A 24,833-nucleotide genomic window follows, 5' to 3' on the forward strand; every position below is an offset into this window, starting at 1 on the left:
CTTGACCTACATTCCGGTCATTGAAATTGCTACCGGGGTGCGCTATCCCCCATTGTTCGCGATCAGTCACGAGTGAATGACCCCAATGTTATTTAATTGGTCGCGTGAGGGCTGCAGGGCTGCAGGCAGGTTGACGAAACAATTATTATATACTACTCCTGCCATAATATGTTCTATGCTCATCTAATGTAGCTGGAGAAGTATGGCATTGATTTTAACTTTGCAATAATATAACTTGTATCGGAGGAAATTTAAACAAATATATTTGAGAAAATTGTTTAAAAAATTATTCTCCAATATTGACAAAATGCTCATTTCTAAATGTTCAAGGGAGCTAACTTATCGCGCTACATTTCCACTTTCGCTGTAGGAAAATCACTTCCACGAACAACATCCACTTCCGGATCAAAATGCAGTAAAATGTAGTTTCTCATTCTGCAGTATTTATATATTCTGATAACTCATCATTTAACTATAAATGTGTCCATATGACACGGGTGCCCACACACGCCACTGTTCTGTCAATCTTATGACTCTAGGTCAAATATTTTTTGGACTACGTGTGCCACAAGTTGCAAATTTTTACTAAGTCAATACTAGGGTAATAACTCAAAAAATACTTAATAAATCTACAGGAAAATACACAGGTGCACAACTGCACATGCCGATCAACATTCCTGAAAAGATTCATGACTCTAGGTCAAATCCTTTTTCACAATTTGAAAATTGCAAAATTTTACTAAGTCAAGGGCACTAACTCTAAAATACTTCATAAATCCACACGAAAATACCCAAGTTCACAACAACACATGCTGATCAACATTCCTGTAATGTTTCATGACTCTAAGTCAAATACTTTTTGAGTAACGTGCGACGCATGTTGAAAATTGCAAATTTTTACTAAGTCAAGGGCAATAACTTTCAAAATACTGAATAAATCCACACGAAAATACCCAGGTGCACAACTGCACATGCTGTTCAACATTTCTCTAAGTTTCATGACTCTAGGTTAAATATTTTTTGAGTTACGTGCGACACAAGTTGGAAATAGCAAATTTTTACTAAGTCAAGGGCAATTACTCTAAAAATACTGAATTAATCCACACGAAAATATCCAGGTGCACAACTGCACATGCTGATCAACATTCCTGTAAAGTTTCATGACTCTATGTCAATACTTTTTGAGAAACGTGCAACACAAAAGAGAACGGACGGACGGAGGATCGGACAAGGGTAAATCTAAATGCCCCCCCCCCCCCCCCCTAAAGTGGGGGCACAAAAAGTTTTAAGAGAGCTATTTGAAGGTTTTGAAAAGTTCAAAATAATGCATTTTCAGTTCAATGAAACGTTTCTAAAGATAAAAGCACACTCTTCAGACAAAAACTTTGAAGTTACGAATTGGGAACACCTATCGTAACGTTACGACAGATTGATTTTGTATTTAAAATATTCTTGAGAAATTTTGATTCGATTGTGCACAACTCGAAGCCCTAGCCCAAGCAATACGTTCATGGGATTTCGTGTGGCATGGTCGATTTTTCTCTGTATAGAAAGTGTATACATGTATGTAAAATAGACATTATTTTAGAGCCAACAACTAATACCCAATTTGTCTGATACTGTTGCAAATTCGATTTTATACAATTTTTGAGTGTCGTCTTTCAAGCAAACGTCATTGAGATTTCAGTGTGGCATGGTCCTTTTTCTGGACCAACGAATCGTTTTACTGCATATAAAGTGTATAACTTTTTTTAACAAAAACGATACAAAGTACACTTAACAAATCTTATAACTGTGCACGTATAAAAATCAAATTTTCTCAGATACTAATAAAGATAGGTCTCTGAAATTTGAACCAAACATAGTACAGATATGTGCAATGTTGGGTATCGATTTTTATGTCAGGGTGATTCGTATTAACTGAGAAATAGCGAAGTGTGCAAGATTGCGCGAAAACCGAATTTCACATTTCTGTAAAATGCGTGTTTATAATGGGTGCAAAAAGGTCTAAATCTCTTGATTTCACTAAAATACAAACATAAAACATAGGATCACCGATAGGGTATAATACTACAATGAATTCCAGGGCATTATGTCACTGTAATTTTAATATTTGCTTTATTGAATTTTAGTAAAGACTGGTTTATGTCGATCTCCGTAACGCGTTGTACCCAGTTACTAAAAGCAATGCAAACGCGATATTTTCATTAATATGAAAGTACCAAGAAAGTTTGTATTTAGTTTTAAAGTAAAATCTTAGTCAATATGTTTATTTGAGAAAATATTATGCAAATTTATTTTCAAAATGGGCGCCCGAAATGCAAATTCCCTTGCGTAAAACTTCTAGACGGCCATTTTTCTTTCAATTGCAAAAATTCTGCAATAAATTTATGTTTTTTGGATGTCTTTATTTTAATAGAATCCTTGATGGTCAATAATAACTTCATTTAGCGCCAACCTGTCATCCTCACGTGCACTTTGTTGTTTATGTACATGTCACGGATGAACGCACACAACAAAAATAACCGTTATTTATGAATATAGCATTTTAAAAATAAACCATTCAAACGATGAATTCCAAAATTTGGGTAAAAAATGTCAAGTAATAAAAAAGTTATTCACATTTAAAAACTGCACAGTTATAAGTTTTGTTAAGTGTATTCTTATGCCAACCGGTGAACACCATTTTTCTGATTCCGTTTCAAATCCACGGGGGGGGGGGGGAATCACGTGACTTTGTATAGTAATACCCACGAGAAAATGGCGACTGCTGAGGCCCGGTAAGTACCTTATTATGTTAAATTAAGGTGACAAACGTTTCTTAAATCAAAATAAAACCTAGCGTATCATATGCGCGTTAATTTTCTTCAAATGACAATACAAAGTGCATTATCCTACGCTTTGTGGTTTTTGAGAACATTGTTTGAATTGTGTGAAAATTGCACATTCAGCGATAGTAATTCGCACGAAGCGATATAATTTGGTACCAAAATAAATGAAAATAAGCCTTCTTTTTGCACTTAAGACACAAAATCAATCATTTTATTGACATCTGTTATCGTAGAAGTCCATATAAAATATATTTTCGAAGGTCTGTAGCCTACAAATGTTCTTTGAAAGTGTATAGTTAGTAAAACGAACAATTTCTGGATAGTAAGTCGCACGAAAACAAAATAGTAAGTTTCACGCAAAGTTTCCATTAGCATACATATACATTAAAAGAAAGTTGAAGTTCATATGTAAAGAGATAAAAAAAATACTTATTTCAATTATTCAAGATCAAATATTTTACTATTTGTCTATAGGACGAATGCTTAATTGGTTGTTATTATATAATATATCAAATGAACTTTGAAGGGATTTGATGTTACACGGCTCAGTGTTATTTTTCTGTTGCGATATAGTAGTTCTTTGACCTCTGCAGATTCAGGTGTGTCTTGGCCCTCATTCTACTGTAATTAGAAAAAGATGAACAAATATAATTGCTTGTTAATTGGTATGGTGATATTTATTAACTGAATGCTGATGTTTTAATATGGCGGTATTTGTTACATTTAGTCAATTCGCAAGAAAAAAATAACTTCTTACAGAAAAAATACAGTTATTACACAAAAAACAACAACAACAACAAACAAACAACAATTATACAGTGATACATATTATGATTAAGGTAGAACGCGACACTTTGCGAACTTTCGAATATCATCTTGAAAATTGGCATGCAAGAAATTGACCATATTTCTGATTGGATTTCGTTGATTTTATTTCAATAGTTTCAGCCAATTTTTGTACACACGACGTCAAAGTTGACCATCAAAGCCCGTTTTTGAACATGACGTCGTTGCGTATCCTTGGCAACTGTATACATTTTAAAGGACGTCTAAAGAAAAAAATCAAAAATTTATTTCAGGAATTTTTCAATAAGCCGCTTTAAAGCCGAAAATTGCGGCTAAACTGAATGTCAAATTTTACACAAAATTGACAATTTTCTTTCCATTTCTCAAACAATTTTCGGCGTAAAACAATACATTTTATATCTGCTTCAAGGAAAAAATAATTTCCGTCGAATGCTGTAGGATTTAAGATATTTTGTCCGCCAATGGCGTTGAAATACCCGTAACAGTTGCCAAGGATACGCAGCGACGTCATGTTCAAAAACGGGCTTTGATGGTCAACTTTGACGTCGTGTGTACAAACATTGGCTGAAACAATTGAAATAAAATCAACGAAATCCAATCAGAAATATGGTCAATTTTTTGCATGCCAATTTTCAAGACGCTTCTCGAAAGTTCGCAAAGTGTCGCGTTCTACCTTAAAGGCACATTGTGCCTTAGAAATCTATATTGTTTTAATTCTTTAGAAATGTCAAACATGTGTTTCATAATGTTTAAATAATGGATAGAACGCATGATAGTATTTTATTACAACTGAAAAAGGTAGCGCTGAACATAAAGTGATGTGTCGTTAGGGTAGCAAAATGTAAACAAAGTAGTATTTTGACTTCCATACGAAATACTTATTCATTAAAGGTATACCATTTTCCAACAGAAACAAAGATGCAAAAGATAGTTTGAGTAACTAGCAACTGAGTATGTTTTCGGAAACTGTAAAAAAGATACCAAAAATAAACAGGTTTTTTTTAAATAGAAATGATAGCATTTAAAAGGCATAATGGACTTTTAAAGAGAAACGAATATTTGAAATCAAACGGTCTTTTTAAAGTAAGGCAAGTGGAGTAAAAAAATATTTACATAAAACAATCTTAGATTCTGGGTTTCAAATCACACCGTCAATGTCAGGACACCCGAGTTAAAGCACCGACGTTTTGTTAGCTAGTTGGATGAAAGAATTCAAGGACTCTGGTCGGACTAGAATCCATAGCGGTGAGAAGCATGTGTATAAAAATCAGGGACATTAACCACTAGGCCATGGGCGCCTTGAATATCTTATTTACTTTCTCTATCACAAACAAAAAGTAAGAGTTAACAACGCAACACATTTGCATATGGTAAGAAAATAAGCGTATATTAATACATAATGTTTTAACAAAACTTCTTGGGTTTATTTATAAAATCTGACAGTTTATTAAAGAATAAATTTAATAAAAACTTTGTATACCAGTTCTATGATGGCATAAATATGAATGTGATATGGCGAGTGTCTTCTCCTTTGCGTTTTTGGTCCAAATTGCAGATACTGAAAAGTAAAATTTTAATGATGGTGTTGTTATATTTCTTTCTGAACAGCTATTTCTTTATATATCTAGTTCTAAAGATGACGGATGTGGGTCCAGTCTAACGTGAAAAAGGGCCAAGTGTAACGTACATTTTTGAGTATCAATGTCAATGTCTCATTTAGTTTTTTTAAGTTAAGTAATCTTTTATGAAATTATATGAATATGAATACAGGTATTATGAAATAATATGAATTATTATTAAAATACTCTCTCGATATTTGTTTCTGTCACCGTAGACAGAAAAATTGCACTTGCAAATTTGAAACCAAAAGAATTATAAAATAGTTTCGTCACATTTTAGTAAGCTATTGGAACTGTACGTGAAACTTACTATTTTGTTTTCGTGCAACTTACTATCCAGAATTTGTTCGTTTTTCTTACTAAACACTTGCAAAGAACATTTGTAGGCTACAAACCTTCGAACAAAATTTTATATGGGATTCTACCAGAACAGATGTCAATAAAATGATTGATTTGGTGTCTTAAGTGCAAAAAGAAGGCTTATTTTCATTTATTTTGGCAAGTTATATCGCTTCGTGCGAATTACTATCAATGAATGTGCAATTTTCACACAATTCAAACAATGTTCTCTAAAACCACAAAAAGTAGAATAAGTCACCTTGTATTGTCATTTGAAGAAAATTAACGCGCATATGATACGCTAGGTTTTGTTTGGATTTAAGAAACGTTTGTCACCTTAATTTAGCATAAAAAGGTACTTTCCGGGGCTCAGCAGTCGCCATTTTCTCGTGGGTATTACTATACAAAGTCACGTGATCCCCCCCCCCCGTGAAATCAATGTCTGATGCAAATAAAGCACAATATTCTTGAGCCAACTTTTTAAATACCATATGTCTGAGCCCGTTGCAAGTTTGTTTTTGTACAAAGTTGGTGGATCTTCTTTACAGCAATGTAAGGCCCAAAGCACTATCATAGCAAAATGTCCGCGAAATGTTTGCAGGTATGGCCATTATCTGTACCGGCTAATTGTTCTTTCTGCATATAAAGTGTATAAAGTTTCGTGAAAGAAACAGAATATTCTTGAGCCAACTGATAAAACACCATTTGTCATTTGCTTTGAACATTCGTTTAAGTACAAGTTTGGAAGGTCTTCATTATAGCAATATAAAGCTAAAAGCCCTAGCTCAAGCAAAACACCCGTGCGATTTTCGCATGGCGTGGTCGTTTTCTGGACTAGCGATTCATTCTTCCTGTATATAAAGTGTATAAATGTTTGGACATAAACAAAATATTCTTAAACCAACCAGTAAAACGTCATTTGGTCTGATTCCGTTTCAAATCGATGTTTGATTCAGTTGCAAATTGGGTTTTCATTCAAGTTTGGAATGCTTTCTTTACAACAATATTACGCGCAAATCCCCAGCCGAAGATAAAAATCCATGAGATTTCCGCGTGTCATGGTCATTTTCTGGACCGGCAATTTGTTCGGTCTGTATATAAAGTGTATAAATGTTTATAAAATATGCAATCTTATAGAGCCAACTTTTAAAACACCATTTGTCTAATGCCGAGACAAAGTTCGATTTTATACAAGTTTACAGTGTCTGGTTTACAACAATATCAGTCTCAAAACCCTTTTTAAAGCAAAACATCCCTGAGAATTTTGCGGTGCATGATCGTTTTCTATTCTTGCAGTTTGCTTTTCTGTATACAGCGTATAAATTTTCGAAACAAAAATCTAAATAATTCTTAATCCAACCTGTAAAACACTATTTGTCTGAGTCCAGTTCAAATCGATTTGATGCACGTTTGGAGAAGAAGTTCGGTTCTTCATTAAATCAATAGAAAGGTCAAAGATCTAGCACAAGCAAAACATCCATGAGATTTCTTCGTGGCACCCCATAGTGATAACCTCAGGGAATACATTACAGCGCTCATAAAACCAAGGTGATATTCCTTTAAAGGGGTTCTTATCACAATAAAACTGACGGTGATAACATCTAGTAAACAATCTTGAAACAAAGTGATCCCTCGGAAGCATTAATCACAACAAAATAACATAAGAATTGCAGACTCGGTTTGATTGAGTCTGTACATGAGGGATTATGAATAATTGCAACACCCCTCACACCCCCTTGTACCGACCTTAGCGGTACTCAATTCTCAACACTTAACAGTGCTGGCATCAATGATCCCGAAGGACCAGAAAATATAACAACACTGAAGTAAACCTTGTACAACCAATGGTGATACATCATTTGATATCACTATAATGACACACGGGAATATGCCTTTTAGATTGTTCTTCTCGCAATATATCTTATTGTCTCAGAATAACTTATACAGCCTATGGTGATAGGCCTTATAGAGTGAACTTATCGCAATAAAGCCTACTGTGATAGCCTAAGGGAAAACGTAAAGCTCACACAAAGTACGATATTGGGTCTTTAAGGTTCTTATCGCAATTGAAATCCACAATGACAGTCAGGGAATACTGTAAAGCTCACGAAAAATCCAACGCGATAAAAAAATCTCATAAAACTCACAGCGATAAGCCTTTCCTAACCAATGAAACCGATGGTTTTGCCTCAGGTTATAAAGAAGCACTTATGCACTCCAATGATGATGAGTTAATGAAATGGTCCTTATCCCATAAAACTCACGAGGATATCATCAAGGAATACAGAAAAACCCACACACGGTGATAGTCTTTTAGAGGGATTCTATTGCCATAAAAACCGTTATAGCCTCAGGGAATACAGTGAAGCTCATAAATCCCGCGGTGATAGGTCTTTTAGGCGGTTCTTAAAGTAATTAAAACCCACAACGATAGCCTCAGGGAATACAATAAAGGTCAAACAACGCACGGTGATATGTCTTTAAGATGGTTCTTATCGCAGTTTAAAACCCATGGTGACAGCCCGAGGGAATACGGTTAAGCTCTCTCAAATCCCGGTGATAGGATTTTCAGGGGTTTCTTATCGCAATACAAACCCACAGTGACAACTTTACTGTATCCCGTAAAGGTATTATCGTGGATCTTATTGCGATTAGATCGCTCTATAAGACTATCGCTTAGGGTTGTGTGACCATTACTGTATTCCCGAGGCTATCATGGTGGGATTTAAAGTACATTTTGTATTTAAAATCAAATAATAGGTCATCATGGGCCGCGTAAGTTTTACTGTTTTACAAGAGGCTTTAGGTTTTATTGCCTTAAGGATCCTCTACAAGGCATGTTACCGTGGCATGTGTGAGCTTTACCAGTTCCCGAAGCTGTCACTGTTGGGTTTTTTTCATTAAGAATCCTCTCAAAGGCCTGTCACTGCGGGTTGTGATAATTCTATTGTTTTCCCTGAGGCTGTTACCATTTGTTAAATTGCGATAAGAACCCTGTAAATACCTTTCATCGAGGGTTGTCTGATTTTGCTGTAAACCCACCCTGAGGATATCACGGCGGGATTTATTGCAATAAGAACCCTCTAAAAGGCCTACCACTGTGGGTTGGAAGAATGTTACTGTATTTTCTGAGGCTATCACCATGGGTTTTATTGCGATAAGAACTCTTTAAAAAACTTATTACTGCGGTTTTTGTGAGCCTTACTGTGTCCCGTCAGACTATCACATTGGTTTTAATTGCGATAAGAATGCTCTAAACAGCCTATCATCGTGGTTTTGTGAGATTTACCGAATGAATTCTTTGAGGCTATCACCGTGGGTTTAATTGCGATAAGAACCCTGTAAAAAACTATATCAACGGGTGATGTGAGTTTTAGTGTACACCCTGAAGCTATTACCGGTTTTATTGAGTTAAGAATCCTGTTGTGGGATTTGTAAGCTATCATGTAAACCCTCAGGATATCAACGAGTTTTTTTTATCGATTAGTACCCTCAAAAAGGGCTATGACTTTGTGTTGTGTGAGTTTTACTAAATTCCATTAGGCTATCGCCGTGGTTTGTATTGCGATAAGAACCACGCAAAAGGGCTACAATCCTAGGTTGTTTGAGCTTTAATGTATAACAAGAGGCTGTCACTTTGGTTGTTATTGGGTGTTATTGCGATAAAAAAAAATATATAAAAGGCCTATCACCGAGGATTGTTTGACATTTAATCTATTCCTTAGGCTATCATCGTAAGTTTTATTGTGATGAAAACCGTCAAAAAGGCTTATCACCGTGGGCTGTGATTGCACTTTATTCTCTATCACGGTGAATTTTATTACGATAAAAAACCTGGAATGGGCATATAGCTGTGATTGTATGAACTTTACTGTATTCCATGATGCTATCACTGTTAATATCATTACGATAAAAACCCTGTAAAGGGCCTATCATCGTGTATTGTGTGAGCTCTATTGTATTCCGTGGGGCTGACATCGTAAGTTTAATTGTAATCTAAAAGGCCTATTACTGTGGGTATTCTGAAATTTACTATATTCTCTTAGGCAAATAACGTTGGACTTACTGCAGTAAGAATCCTCGTAAAGGCCTATCACCTCGGGTTGTGAGAGCTTTATTGTATTCTCTGAGGCTATTAACGTGGGTTTAATTGTGATCAGAATCCTGAAAAAGGCCTGTCACCGTGTATTGTGTGTCACCGTAGGTTTATCAAATAAGGTGGTATCACAGTGGTTTATATTGCGATTAGAACTATCTTAAAGGCCTTACAGCCGAGATTTTGAAAGGTTTACTGTCATCACGGAGGCTGTCCCCGTAAGTTTTATTCTGAGCATCAAAAAGGTATGTCACAGTGGCTTTATGTGAGCTTTACTGTATTCCTTCAGGCTAAAATTGTGTATTTTTATTGCAATAAAACCCTATTAGGGGGCCTATCGCCGTGATTTGTTTGAGACTAATTGTATTCCCTGAGGCTATTACCGGGGGTGTTAAAAAGAAATAAAAATGGTCTATCACTGTGGCTTGTGTGAGTTTTACTGTATTTCCTAAGTGTATCTCTCTTTGTTATATTGCGATAAGAATCCCAAGGTGATTGCTTCAGGAAAAACGGTAAATCCAACACAACCTTCCTCCAAACATAAACAACATCGATTCCTTAACGGAATCAGACAGATCTTGTTATGACATTGGGTCTGATTTTTGTAAAGAATGCCTTCCAAACTAATGGAAAACGACAGATGGTCTTTTAATGGTCCGCTCTAAAAATTAAGGTTTATTTTACGAAATTGCTTAGACTTTACTAACTTAAAGAATTAATTTTTAGTGGCATTTTTCTTGCTTTGAATCTTATTTTGCTGTGAAGAAAATCCGCTTAAAATACAATCTACTAGATTATTACATTTTTCTTTTACGTTCATATTCCAATATCTGACTGCAACACGTTATTTCCTATAACAAAGTGTTTTGTATCCATGTCTTTACTTTCTCAATTTTCAGTCGATCTACGGTTATGGAAAAAAGCAAATTTCCGGTCCACAACCAAGCCATGCGAAAACATCTAGGACATTTTCCTTGGGTTAGGGCTTTTGTCCTCTTGCTTTGCAAAGAAAACCCTCCAAACAAGTACGAAACCGCAACGGAATCAGAAAAATTGTATTTTATACTGTATTTTTAATAAAATATTTACACTTTATTCAGGAAAACGAATCACCGGACCAAATAAACTATACCACATGGAAATATTTCATATTGGCTACCGTCCTCATATTGTGGAAAGAAGACCCAACAAACCTGTACATGGTGTTTTAATGGTTTTCTCGAAAATATGGTGGGTTTTACGAAAATGTATACACTTTGTGTACAACGACCATGCAATGGAATCAGTCAAATGTACTATTTTGTACGGTAGGCTCGAGAAAAGGTTTTTATCCGAGAATTTAAAAATTATAAACTTTATATATGGAAAGAAAGGTCGTCTATCCTACGAAGGACCATGCCACGTGGAAATCTCTCGGTCATTTGCTTTTGTTAGAATTTTGGTCCTTATATTGAGCAAAGAAGACCTTCCAAACTAGTACAAAAGCAAATCCGCAATGGAATCAGACAAATGATGTATTAACGGTTGGTTTGAAAATATGGTGTTTTTTTCATGAAAATGTATACATTTTATTTTCATTAAGAATAAATCACCGGTCCTGAAAACAACCTTGCTAGGCAGGAAATACCACAGACATTTTGCTTGGTCTATGGTATGAGCCTTACATTGTTTACAAACTTGTATAGAAACAAATATGCAACGGAATCAGTCAAATGATGTTTTAACGGTTGGCTCGAGAACCTGGGTATTTTTCACGTAAATTCATACAATGCAGTCATTTTATATACACGGGAACACAAAGCCGGTCCAAAAAAAACGAGCATACCACGCGGAAATCTCCCGAATATTTTGCTTCGGTTAGGGCTTTGGACCTGATATTGTATAAAAAAAACAACTCACAACTAGTAGCCAAAAACAAATCTGCAAGAATCAGTCAAATGGTGTTTAAACGGTTGACATTAGGAAGTGATGTATATAAACAGGAAAGTGCATACACTATATATACAGACAGAGCAAAATGCCGGTGCAAAAATAGACCACCACTCGCTAATCCCGGGACATTTTCCTTGGGTAAAGGCTTTCGGCTTTCAAGCTAATAGAAAATTGAATCTGCAACGGAATCATAAAAATGGTCTACATTTATGAACGTTTCTTTCAAGAAAATTGCACAAATCTTACGGACATACGGCTTGGGACAGACTCAATCAAACCGAGTCTGCAATTTTCTTGTAATTTTGTTGTGATTAATGATTCCGAGGGATCACTTTGTTTCCAGATTTTCTGGTTAGGGCTTTGGACCTCATATTGTGCAAGGAAAACCTTCCAAATTAGTACAAAAACGTTTCACCAACGAGATCAGACTAAGTGTGTTTTAACAGTTGATTTAGGAATATGGTGTTATTTACGAAATTTAATATAGCCATTAAATACAGAACGACAACAAATAGCCGGTACAGAAAACGACCATGTGAAATCTATATTGTGTAAAGAAGACCTTCCAAACTAGTACAAAACGAATCTATAACGGAATCAGTCAAATGGTGTTCAAACAATTGGCTCGGAAAATTGGTGGGGTATTTTTCGAAAGTTTTATACTTTGAATTGATAATTCGACCTACTGAAGAAAGAGTATCGTTTAAAATTAGATAGCCAACATTACAGGAGAAAATTTTGTCTAATCCAACGAAAAGAAGTAAATAGTTTCTTATGTTTGTCTCGATATTTTTATTATATTTTCCTTTAAAATGATTTTAAAATATATTCAGGAGATCAATATTTACTAATTGAGTAAAAAATCAATTGAAAAATAGAAGCTACTCAACTTCAATTAATGCGCTTTCTAAAATCGTTGCGCACTTATTTATTGCGTATTCCTAAAAATAGTTTTATTCAGTTGTATAAATGTCTAACAAATGAAATATTCACTGATAAACTTGTTTCTCTGAATCAAATATCTTATTATGTCCAGTTTAATAGTGCAGATTGAAATTAAGATATTAATCTTGACCTTGTAGTTTTTTGTCAGACAGAACCACTTGAAGTTATAGCCAAAAGGATATTGAGTTTTCTGATACATCAATTTCAGTTACTTCTTGTAAGTCCATACAACGACCGACCTGCTATATTTGATACCATTTGATTACCAATTAAATGAGTCACTCGGACTCTCAAAGATGTAGGTTGGGTAAATTATGAAAAAATAATATACACGTATATGTATGGCACGTTTAATATGTTTTAATCCAAATAATTTAAAGATCACAAGTACAACTTGTAAGGAAAAATATGTAACAAAAATAGTTTACATAATTTTACAGAGTCAATATTAAAAAGCTTACCAAACCTGCCGTCCAGGATGATAAAATCTTATAAAAAGTATTATATTCCATTATTTCTTGAACAGCCATTGAAACCTTGACTTTCAAATAATTTGAATTTTGTATTACTTTTTTTTCGTCATAATATAATTAAGATATAATATATCCCAAACTGTGATTTTATCGCTCAATAACATCACTGTTTGGAGTTCGGATGCGAGGAATTATATCACGAGGGCGTAGCCCGAGTGATATAATGATGCGCATCCGAACGACAAACAGTGATGTTATCCAGCGATAAAGTCACCGATTTGGATATATTATTTCGATTCTAACACGACATCAACAAATAAATGCTGCCGTACCTGATATTAAGCAAAATTGGGCCTGACTTGTTTCCGTACTTATTGTTAGAGCGTCGGATCTAATAGTGCCTTACGTCACATATATAATGATTACGTCACACGTCAAACAGTGATTTTATAGCATAATAACCCACACTTTCGGTTCTTCTGTGTTCAATAGGGAAAGATGCGGGTCGTGTTAGAATGAATATTAATGCATGTATATCAATGACAAAATATAAAGTTTAAACAATAAATATGTAATGTCACTTATGACCTGCAAAGATGAATAACAATCATACCAGGAATGCATTAGTATCAAGTTTAAGATCTAAGTTCTAAAGCAATGGATATGATCAAAACTATCGCAGTGAAAGAGAACAGTAAGAGTTACAGAGTTGTTTTATGGTCGCAGTGTCAAATGTCTTCTTAACAATTTGCAGCAGGTAGTAGATAATTTTGAAATTAATTTAATTTCTGAATAAACCAATAATATCATAAAAGCAAAAATACATATATTATAATGAAATCATGCATCCGCGCACATCGCACTCGCACACGACCAAAAAGGCACATAAGTTTCAATTTTCACCACAGGCGATACGTAGCACCGCTGTTCAATTCATGTAACTTCCTGTTCAGCTTCTGTTGTATACACTATGAAGAAAGTATGCAAAGACACTTGAAGCAACCAACCAAAATATACCCCACGCACCAACGATTATCTAAATTGTAAGATATTGAAATGTCAACAGTGCCATCAGCTCTATGGAAACAAAAATGTCCCATGCATATAAGATTAAAGCAAAGAAAAAATGTTATTTTGCTATCAACAAACGTTACAGTAAATTAAATATCAACTTCAAAAATGATGCATATATCAAGCACATAAATATGTCATTTAAACAAAAAAACATAAACTTACTAGCATTTAATGAAAATCGTTTGGCTAAAATTCATATAGGTGTGTGTTGTTATTTAATTTAATACCTAAGCATCAATATTTCTAAATTAATCATACGGTCCGCCAGCTTAGATCAATTGGTTGAGCATCTGGTTAGTAATCTAGGGACCACTAGTTCAATTATCTGTCGATGCAAAAAAATCACCGAGCCAAATGATCTCGTGCATTGAGTCTTATGGTCCTAGGTCGTTCACTTTTTTTTGAAATCGCGTTGCACAAGTATTAAGTCAATAACAGGTTAATTGGTAAATACTGGTCAGTTACGCAGGAATGACACTAACATTGATCTGCCGCAAAGATATGAACACACAGTGTGAAAAACAGATAAAAAACAAAAAAGCGTAAAATCGTTAGGAAAGGAAGTATTTTAAACCTGATCACTTCTTTTGGTCCCATATCTACATTTGCTAGCAAAGTGTTCGCAGTTATTCCAAAAAAGATTGTACCCAATCTTCCCTACCATACTTTTGGCTGTATTGATAATATCTTCAACCGGCTTAGGCCTAAATAAGAAAATATTTGTTGAAGCGTCTTCTTTATTTTTATGTAAATTATTTAATAAGATCTTCCAAAGTACGAGGGATTATCCATAAATAACCGGACTTACTCTCTAAAACAATTTATTCTTAACGATTTTTGCATGAATTCTGTACCAAACGTAATTCAGATGAAACTGATTATGTTCGAAATTTAAATGTTATTCTTCAGATGTATTCCGTTGTTTTATGCGTAGTCATGGAAACACACTAGCGTAAGAGCGGGGGAAGTCATTTTTCATTCACAAATTGTTATTTTATAGTTTATTTTGAACATATTTCGGACTTTGCATTTCGGAGCCAATTACCGTCAGTTTGAAATGACGTCATGCACGTCTTTTTATCAACGTTTTCCGTTATCAAACAACAAACCGGACATCATATCCGCTAGTGTCTTGACAATAGCGTCTCATCAGTATCCAGAACAGCGCAAAATCATTATTTTTTGGTGCGAACTTTGTAATCCACCTACAAAAGCTTATGAAATGAAAACACAGTCATCTGCAGGAAGATAGTATCAAGAACACAAGTTTTTGAATGGCATCGGCGATTCGGTGAAGGCAGGCAATATCTAGGAAATGATTCAAGAGAAGGTCTTAGACGTTTGTGTGTTGTATGTATATTAGTGTTGTTTATTGCCATAATGCATTGAAATTTTCAGGAGTCATGCATTAAACATTGAAATTAATTTCAGATATTTTTCAGGATTTTCTCTTTGTCAGTTTCTAAGTTATGCGCCCAGTCCGTTATTTCTGGATCACCCCTAGTATGTGTTGAATCGACTAAGATTTTGCAAACACTCAAGAATGAAAATACGTTTTCGAGATTTGAGTGCAATATGATGTCTGTTTGAACCAAAATCTTATGTGCAATACTTCAGATCATTTACTCTCTCCTCCTTCTAAAGTGTTGAATCGAATTATAAAAGATGACCAGAAAATGAAAAGCTTTCATTCATAAACACACAAATAAGGGTAACTAGAACTCGCACAGAAATTTGTTTTCAATTCAACTTGAAGTATTTTTCTTTGTTATGTTTTGCATATTCATATACAAATTGATCATTTCAAGGTATAAACCACCCTTAACCAACGCTTTCATATTTGTGTTATCTGTGTAATGAATATAATGAAATTGGCCACGACTGAAGCACGTTTTCATATTTGAATAAGATTCAAGGCCATCTGACATTATGTTAGAGGTCCATTTGAAATTAATTACACAAAAAGCCACATGAAAAAAATAAACATACGTAAACAGGTCATCTTTTTCATTGTTTATATCTGCTTTGCTATCAAATGCTACTGTCCAGAAATCCTCCTGTCTTACCCATCCTTTAGAGAAAGGTACACCGGAGATTGCTAAAAAATGTATCAATCTAATATCTGATGTAATGGGCTCATCCCCACATAAATGAATAATCTCTTGGTCCCCTATATGAAAACAAAAGAAATAGCTCATTTCAAGAATAACTTATTGTCAGTTTCATATGATTTTAAAATGTCCTATTACAAATAAATTCGTTTTATGTTTTTTTTATTATGTTAAGGTGGTGCATTTAACTTGCTTCTTTTATTTTCAGCATGTTTTAAACGTTGACCAAATTTAATGTTACATAGTATTTGATAAAAGTTAGAAAATGAAATGTTATATAACAAATGAAAATTGAAAAATATACTTCAATCATACCAAGACAATTCTGTTATTGTCAGAAATTGTAGGGTTAAATGCAATAAATCATTCAGGTGTGTAACCTAAGAGATCGTGTTTGTTGATAAATGAAAATAATTGAAGTTTTATTTAATTATGTCCATTGACTTCGTGTTTCACCGTCAGGCCTCGAGATGAGCCAAAATATTTCAAGAAATCTAATTTGAGAAAATTTTATACGACTTAAAGAAAAGTAAAAATATTAATTATTCAAGTAATAATTTACATGTTGCATTCAATAGATGACTGATTTTACAGTATTTATCTGCGTTACTAACGCAGTAGGGGCTATTTTTGCATATTTTGACATCTTATTCGTAATTAAATTGGATTTTTTAAGGGCGCTTGCAATGTGTAAATAATATCTTAGTTTACTTCACAGTAATCTACTTTTAAACATTTTCACATTTTCAAACTTTTCATGAAAAATAGCATGAATCTGAAGGCTTGCTCCTTTTAAATGACATTATGCCCATCGAAGGGAGAAATGTTTTATGGTAAGAACACAGTGTAGAACTTGCGTAACGTTATAGTCTACTTGAATATTCAAAAATCCATGTGAGGCATAGAAATTTCTATAAAACGATTTTTGTTATGTATCGTTAACGTTCCATGGATGCAATGAATTGGGCAGTGCTTTAGCAATTCTTTGACAGCTGCTATATTTAATCGTTAACATTGTCAAATACATGATCAGAATGTCACTCCAATCATTTTTATTTTTTATTTCAATATTGCTCAACAAACGTCATCTGCAAAAGTCGTGTTTAAATTTAACAATAGCAAAATGTATTTATTAAAGAAACAATAGAACAATAGGCACAGTAAGGAAAAACAGAATCCAAGAAGAACGCCAAAAGAGACAAAATTAAAAATGTTGCAGGCTCAGTTTAATTGAGCCTGCTCGCGGATGGTACAGTAAAGTGCAAGCTTTTGACCTATTGTTATTAACATAATAATGCATTTAGAAGAATTATTTGAAATATGATTTTTTTTGTTCTTTTTTATCATTTCATTTGATTAAAAACAAACGTTTGACAAACCTATATAAACAGCCCAATGATAAAAGAACGGCCGTGCAAATGTAACAAGATCCCCTGGTCTTAGCTCATTTAAAACCACTTTATTGTGTGTTGTAATATAGTCTTGAGGTTTAGACCTTTTCACGTCAGACATCTAATGATAGATTTGATATATGAATGATACATATGAATAATAAAGTTTTTAAAGTTCAAATTAACTTACATGAAAATGTATAAAGACAAAAAGCTTAAATCTGTTAAAAATGTAAACTAAATCGTAATTATTATATTTAATATCATTAAACAGTTAAATGCAATGAGAAGTCAAACGAAACAAAAAAAATCATTTTCCTTTTTCATAATATTGACAACTTAAGTATTTCCAATTTTTTACATTATTTACCTCTTTTGCCAAGAATGGCAGCCATTATGCACTTATGGGATGATCGTTTTAGACAAGACTAGTAATTTAATGAATTAAATATCACAACTATTTTTCCGGCAATTTTCTTTCATTTTAAATGATAGTGGTTCTTACATCAATCAATATTGTTCTGGTGTCTGAGTGGCTAAATCTTGATATATCGTTGGCATCATTAGGTACCAATTGCATGGTTTTTGATGTATTTTTATTCTCACAGCACGCACATATCAATGGTTAAAAAATTAAATAGTGCTTAATTACCTCAGTGGTTCTGCTTATGTCCAAGCCTTGAAAATGAGGTGAGTCCTAAACAGGAAAAGTAAATATCCGGCAAACGCCATCAATTAACCAAAAAAAATTCAATTTCAAAAGGCGCATTTTTTTTTTGTTTTGATAGATGATAAAAATTAAAAAGTAATTTCAAATGTATTTTTAAAAAGGAATATCAAATGCTGGTTTAAAATGAGAATATATGAATTTTAGATCCGATACTAACAAACGGAAACAATTCATTTTTTTAATTGATACTTTCATAACATATTTAAAAAGCTATTATTATTTTATCATTATCCTCCGGTAATACACTCTTATATTCAATGATAAATTACATACAAATTATTCTGCAATAGTCAGAATTTTCTGCTGAAATATCTATATTTTACCATATAAATACAATGACCTCACTGACCTCAAGAACAAAATAAGTTTCAGATTAAATTGCAATGACCGTATTGTCATAGCAGCAACATTGTTCTGAAATATGTAAATCTTGAAATTTATAAAATATAATTAAATTTGCAAACTGCACAACATATAGCGTAAAGTTTTTTTATATAAAATAAATTTATCTTCATAAGGATAAACAGTCATTATCAACTACATATATTCCTGTCAGATAAAAAAGTCAATGATCGACTGATTATTCGATGCAAGTTTTTGATAACTCTGTACATCAGTTTATAGCTTCTAGTTCAGAATTTGTATCACTTATTATTATTATTCAACCTGGTACACTTATGCAATGATCGTCGTTTTCTTCTTAGCTACTAATATAATGCTAAAGATATTACAACTTTTAAAATTTGTTTCGGAGATTTTGGTATATTATAAATTATAGTGATTTTCGTCTCCATATACATTTTCTGGTGTCTTAGTGTGGCGTTTAAATCTTAAACTATCGTTTTAAATAATAAGGTACCAAGTATCAAAGTCCTTTTATTCCAAGCTACAGCACGAACATGTTAATGGTGAAAAAATCAAAAGTGTTTTCTTACCTCTTGACATACATGATGTATATGGTCAGTGTGTTTTCCCACGCCTATGCTTTGAAACTGAAGTGAGGCCTAAACAAAACAGGGCAATTGTACGACAAATGCTATAGATCAACTCAACAATTTATTTAATTCAAGAAAGAACAAATTCATCATTTAAAAGATGATAAAGACTTAACAGTAATTTTTTAAGTATTTTTAAAGAGTAAAATTAAATGTTGGTTGAAAATGACAGATAATAATGTATTTCAGATAATGTTAACAAACGGCAACCATTCATTTTTAATGATTATTTCAGAATGAATAAAAATGCATTATTCTAACTGTATCCGCGGTTATGCAAGTTGTATTGCAAGGATAGTTTACATACAGCTTATTCGGCAAAAGTCAGATTTTTCTGCTAAGAAATATTTTTATTTTTCATAGAATTCAAGAACCAAAACGTTTCAGATCAAATTACAATGGCCGAATCGTCATAGTAGCAACATTGTTCTCAAATATTTAATTCTTGAAATTTTAAAAAAACTGCACATAACATATTGTAAAGAGATTTCTGTGTGCACTAACGTTATTTTCATTACAAATTACTAAATTACCTCAGTGGTTCCCTTTATTTCCAAACTTTGAAAAAGAAGTGAGTCCTAAACAAAGAAAGGCAAATATCAGGTAAATGTCATCAATGAACCAAAAAATCAATTCAATTTCAAAAAACACAAATTTATGTTTTGAAAGTTGATAAAGATTAAATAGTTATTTCAATTGTATTTATAAAAAGTAATATTAAATGCTGGTTAAAATGACATATATATTTATGACTCGAACATGAGGATGGAACAACATGTAAATAATGTCTGTAGGAACTGTTATGCACAATTAAGACAAATCGGTCACATCAGACCCTATCTTACTGTTAAAGCAACCAAATCTCTAGTAAATTCACTTGTTACTTCTAGGTTAGACTACTGTAATGCACTGTTATATGGAGTCTCTAAGCAGTCAATGACCAAGTTACAACATGTTCAAAATACAGCAGCTAGAATTGTGACCAAAACACTCAAATATGACCACATAACACCTATCTTACGTGACCTTCACTGGCTTCCGGCAGAGTATCGGGTCGAATATAAAATTTTGACTTATACATATAAATCCCTCATCGATCAATCACCAGCCTATATAAAAGACATGATAGACGTGTACATCCCAGTCAGAAATCTGAGGTCCCAGAATAACTCAATGACATTAGTTGTGCCTAAATCTCGGACAGTACGATATGGTGACAGGTGCTTCCAGACAGCCGCAGCGAAATTATGGAACTCGTTACCACCTGACATTAGAGACTGTAATACCTTGCCATGTTTTAAGAGAGCTCTCAAAACACATTATTTCATAAAGTTCTATGGACGTTAGTTCATAAATCATCATACATGTACTACTTTTGCTATATTATCAGTGTTAATTTTAATTGAGCCTTGATTTTAAACTAAATGTGTCTGTATTTCTTGCCATCCTTTACTTGTTTTGGATTATCATTATTGTTTAATAGGTTTACTTAATTAATGTTGTACATTATGTCTTATATATATATGTGATTATGTTTTATCGGATTTATGTAAAGCACTCTTGAACATTTATTATTTATGAAAAGAGTGCTATAGAAATGTGGTATATAATAATAATAAATAATAATAATAATAATTTTAATCCGATTCTAACAAACGGTATTCATATTTTAATGATACTTTCAGAATGTATAAAACGCTAACATTATTTATTCTGTATTCTCTGAATGACTTAACGTTCGACATTGCGATGCAACATTGCGATGCGTATTGAAGATACAGTCTTCAAATAACAAAACTTTGAAAAAAAGAGTTTTATCATTTACATTCGGTCTCTGGCACGTTACTCTATGTCACAAGATAAAAATAACATTAAAAAATCTTAATATATTAAGTACATAACAACTTAGTAACTACGTAACAGATTGAAAATATATATTTCATTTTCGTTCTTTTTCATTTCAGATGCTTGAATCATAACTTTAAACTTAAGGGAATACAACGAAAAAGTCATTTATACCTTTATCTCATATCTGCAGTAGGAAGCCATTTTCTCACAAGTGTTCCACATGTCATTGTAGTAGATCTTTCCTATCATTGTCTTAGCTATTTGCACTATTTCCTCAGGATCATCTGGGCTTTATTTAATACATATATATTACATTTATTTGTAAACTAACTTAACTTTCTTATTCTATCAAGATATATTAGAAAACAAAGTATGTAAAGATAACGATTTGTTTTTACTAGTAAAAGAATAACCAACTGTAGCAAGCAAATGAACATATCGCTTCAAACTGTTGTCTTTGCATTTTTTTCCCATGTTTTTCCATTGGCGCCCATAGTTTAATACTAGCCTTTAATGCGCATTAACGCTTTGTCGGCACAGAGCAACTGACGTCACGTCAAAATATATGCATGACCGTACCATTCCATTTTTACGGTCTCTCGAAATCGGCATCTATCTTGTAAATACTTTCTACTCTTCTACAGTTATAATTAGGTTTCATTTCTTAATAGAATAAAGAGTTCATACATTAGTTTCCAATCCATCTCAAAAGTAAATTATAGACAAAAACAAACTGCAAATAACACGGGTATTGCTTTAAGTATTTCATTAGTTTTACTTGTAATTAAGAAGAACTTAATCAGGAAGCTATGAAACGAATCTTACGTCAACCATTTGTCTTTGCAATTTCTCTCGTATGTATCAAATGTTGTAGCAACAACCAAAAAGTCCTCCTCCTTAACAGCCGCCTTAATATATCTTTTACCGGCGATCGTAAACAAAGCGTCATTTGTTTCAATGGAATCGTGTACAAGATTTCCGATCTCCCCAGTAAGGTGAACCACTTTCTTTTCTCCTATAAAATAGTAAGTCACCCAATACAGAGTAAAATGATATCACAGAAATTAACACTCAGATATTAACTGAGTGTTAAATAATATCACATTTTTAATTTAAAAAAAAAACCTTACGCTTTGATAATTTATAGCAAGTCACTCAATACAGTGTAAAATTATAACACAGGAATCAGAACTCAGATATTAACTGAGTGTTAAATAATATCACAATGTTTAAAAAAATCCCTTACGCTTTGATAACTTTTTTTCATAATAGGTTTTTTGAAATGTTAGGTAACACAGTTAAAGTGATACAATAAAAAAGGCAACTAATTTCCTTCAGAAAAATATATTAATTTGTAGGTTTTAACCTTCACTGATTTTTAAGGAATCAGTATTTTATTTTATATATAATAATTATTTTTATTTCCTTCACTGTTTTTGAAGAATTTGATGTTTAATCTTATCTATCCTTATAGTATAACAATTATTGTTATTTGTACGATAGGACCATTGGTGATTTCCGTTTAATTGAAGTAATAATAAATCATAAAGAAGAGATCATACCTACATAAATTCCCCAATGAGTGACTGTTTGACTGTGAAATATTACCATATCACCCGCAACGAGTGAGTCAAGAAATTGTTTTGCGTTGATTTGGTGAGCCATTGTTTCAATGGTTGCTAAAATATTGACACAAACTCTTCAATCAGAAAAAAGATGAAGTTAAATTATGCAAAATAAATCTACACAGTTGGGCAATCATGAATGTGACAAACTTGCAATAATTGAAAACTCAATGACGAGCATTTAATATAATAAACAACTAAATTTATCAAAAAAAGTAGAATTAATTCAATTTTAATAACGACTATTGAAAAATGAAAAAGAAAAACAGCATTGATTGTGTTTGTTTAGTTTTAACGGCGCACTTACACAATTTTGGTTATTTGCGCTATATAACCTAAATTATGTTGGTGCGCCGTAAAACCAAACAGACAATGTTGTATGTTAAACAGTCGTCCTACATTTTGGTAAGTAAAGTCGTTTGTAATTATATCAAATTCGCATTAATGAATTATTACGTTTTACATACTTATGACTTTTTTGCTTCCCATAGTGTAAGACAGTACAATTTCGATTGAATTAACATCATCATCTTATATCTAAAATAACACTTAAGTTGCAAAATATGTTATATCGTCTAATTTCAAGTGTTACGAGGGGCGTTCGAAAAATAATTCGAGTTATTTTGTTTGTAGTTTTACTATTTTCTTCCGCTTAGGTTTGTGAACGTAAACCCAGGTCTCATCACAAGAAACTAGGCCATCCGACGCCCTTTTTTCTATAACCTGGGTACATTTTTAGAAGTTTTTTGGCCACTGCGACCGGGGTCCTCTTTTGCTCATTTGTCAGTAAATGGGGTATTTATCGTGCAAATATTTTCTTAAGGTTCAGGATCTTCTTTAAAATGTTAACGGTGTTTGTGTAGCCGGCTAAGTGCCTTATGGTAAATCTGGAATATTTTTTTAGCAAATCGATGATCTTTTTTATGTTACATTTGGTCGTTGTTTTGCAGGACGACCAGGGCGAGCAGCATCTTGAAGTTGCTGCAGCCCGCTCTTGAATTTTCGAATCCTCCTGTAAACCGTGCTGAAAGACATTGATCCTCCCCATAGATCGCATACCTCTCTGTGATATTACAAATTCAAAGTTATGAGATAATTTTTCGCTATGTTACGCACAAAGGGTTACTGTATGGACACGTGGTTGCTTTTATTACGGTTTGTACGCTTTGCATGAGATAAAGCTTCACTTATATCATTTTTCGAACGTCCCTCGTATATTTTAATCTTTTCGTGACGTTTAAATTAGAACATGCAAGCAATATAATTTATTTATCGAATAGGACAACTAGTGTCATAAAAAATAACTTGATGAACGAAGATATTGAACACTTTAATATCAACATATTATTTGCAATCATTAACAACTTATTTAATTCAACAAATTAACAACACGGAAATAGTTAAGGAAATTAAAATTAGGGAAATTAAGGAAAATTTATTGAAAAAAAAACAATTAAGTGTGTTCATTCATTAAACAAATAGTCGAAATTAACGCGTAAAGCAGCATACATATACTTAAGAAAACGAGGCAAGAAATTTTTAAATTCATTAAATATATGACATTAATAAGAACACCGATCAATTATGCCTACATGTCATGTGTAATTTTATACTTATCAAATATTACATTCTACAAGAAAACACGGCTGCAATAGCTATATGGACACAAAATAAAAATCATTATCAATTGAACTTTTAATACAGTATTTAATTCTATGCCCCATATTCATTAGATAAAAAGTGTAATACAAAACCATAACACGGTAGAAAGTTAACAGAAGTTTGTAGAATAAAAACAACAAATATATGGAGAATCCATGACGGAAATCTGTAGAAATATACCAGTGCAAAGTAGGGAGAAAAAAACTAAATTAATATCATTTTGTTACAAAAAACAACATTATTTTTATTCATAATTTAAGTGTGCTTATTTACTAAAGTTATTTTGATTCTTATACATTTTTACCTGTTATTGTTGAAGAGTGCCCAACAGCCAATTATAGTTAACGCATTATTT

The 24,833-nt window shown here is 33.0% G+C and overlaps 1 protein-coding gene across 1 annotated transcript; it reads right to left on the bottom strand.

The window, feature by feature from the left end:
- Positions 1-12,917: 12,917 nt before the first annotated feature.
- LOC132713185 (uncharacterized) lies at positions 12,918-22,857 on the bottom strand. The gene is made up of 10 exons (XM_060695671.1): positions 22,754-22,857; positions 22,017-22,206; positions 21,363-21,480; positions 19,877-19,921; positions 19,284-19,352; positions 18,271-18,315; positions 17,607-17,739; positions 16,106-16,286; positions 14,691-14,820; positions 12,918-14,078 (listed from the first exon to the last, which is right to left on the bottom strand). The coding sequence occupies exons 1-10, from the start codon at positions 22,854-22,856 to the stop codon at positions 13,992-13,994; spliced, it is 1,101 nt and encodes a 366-aa protein (XP_060551654.1). The 5' UTR covers position 22,857; the 3' UTR covers positions 12,918-13,991.
- Between the last annotated feature and the right edge of the window lie 1,976 nt (positions 22,858-24,833).

The sequence above is a fragment of the Ruditapes philippinarum genome, unplaced genomic scaffold (genome assembly GCF_026571515.1).
Source record: "Ruditapes philippinarum isolate M1 unplaced genomic scaffold, ASM2657151v2 ctg1598_1_1_1_1, whole genome shotgun sequence".
NCBI classification, from domain to species: domain Eukaryota; kingdom Metazoa; phylum Mollusca; class Bivalvia; order Venerida; family Veneridae; genus Ruditapes; species Ruditapes philippinarum.

Bases quoted from the DNA above. Each gene is read 5' to 3' on its own strand.
- LOC132713185 (XM_060695671.1), bottom strand. From the start codon at position 22,856: ATGGCTCACCAAATCAACGCAAAACAATTTCTTGACTCACTCGTTGCG. The intron at 19,353-19,876 runs GTAATTTAGTAA...TGTTTTGTTTAG, and splicing joins AAATAAAGGGAACCACTGAG to GCCTCACTTCAGTTTCAAAG. The intron at 17,740-18,270 runs GTAATTAAGCAC...ATCTATCATTAG, and splicing joins ACATAAGCAGAACCACTGAG to ATGTCTGACGTGAAAAGGTC.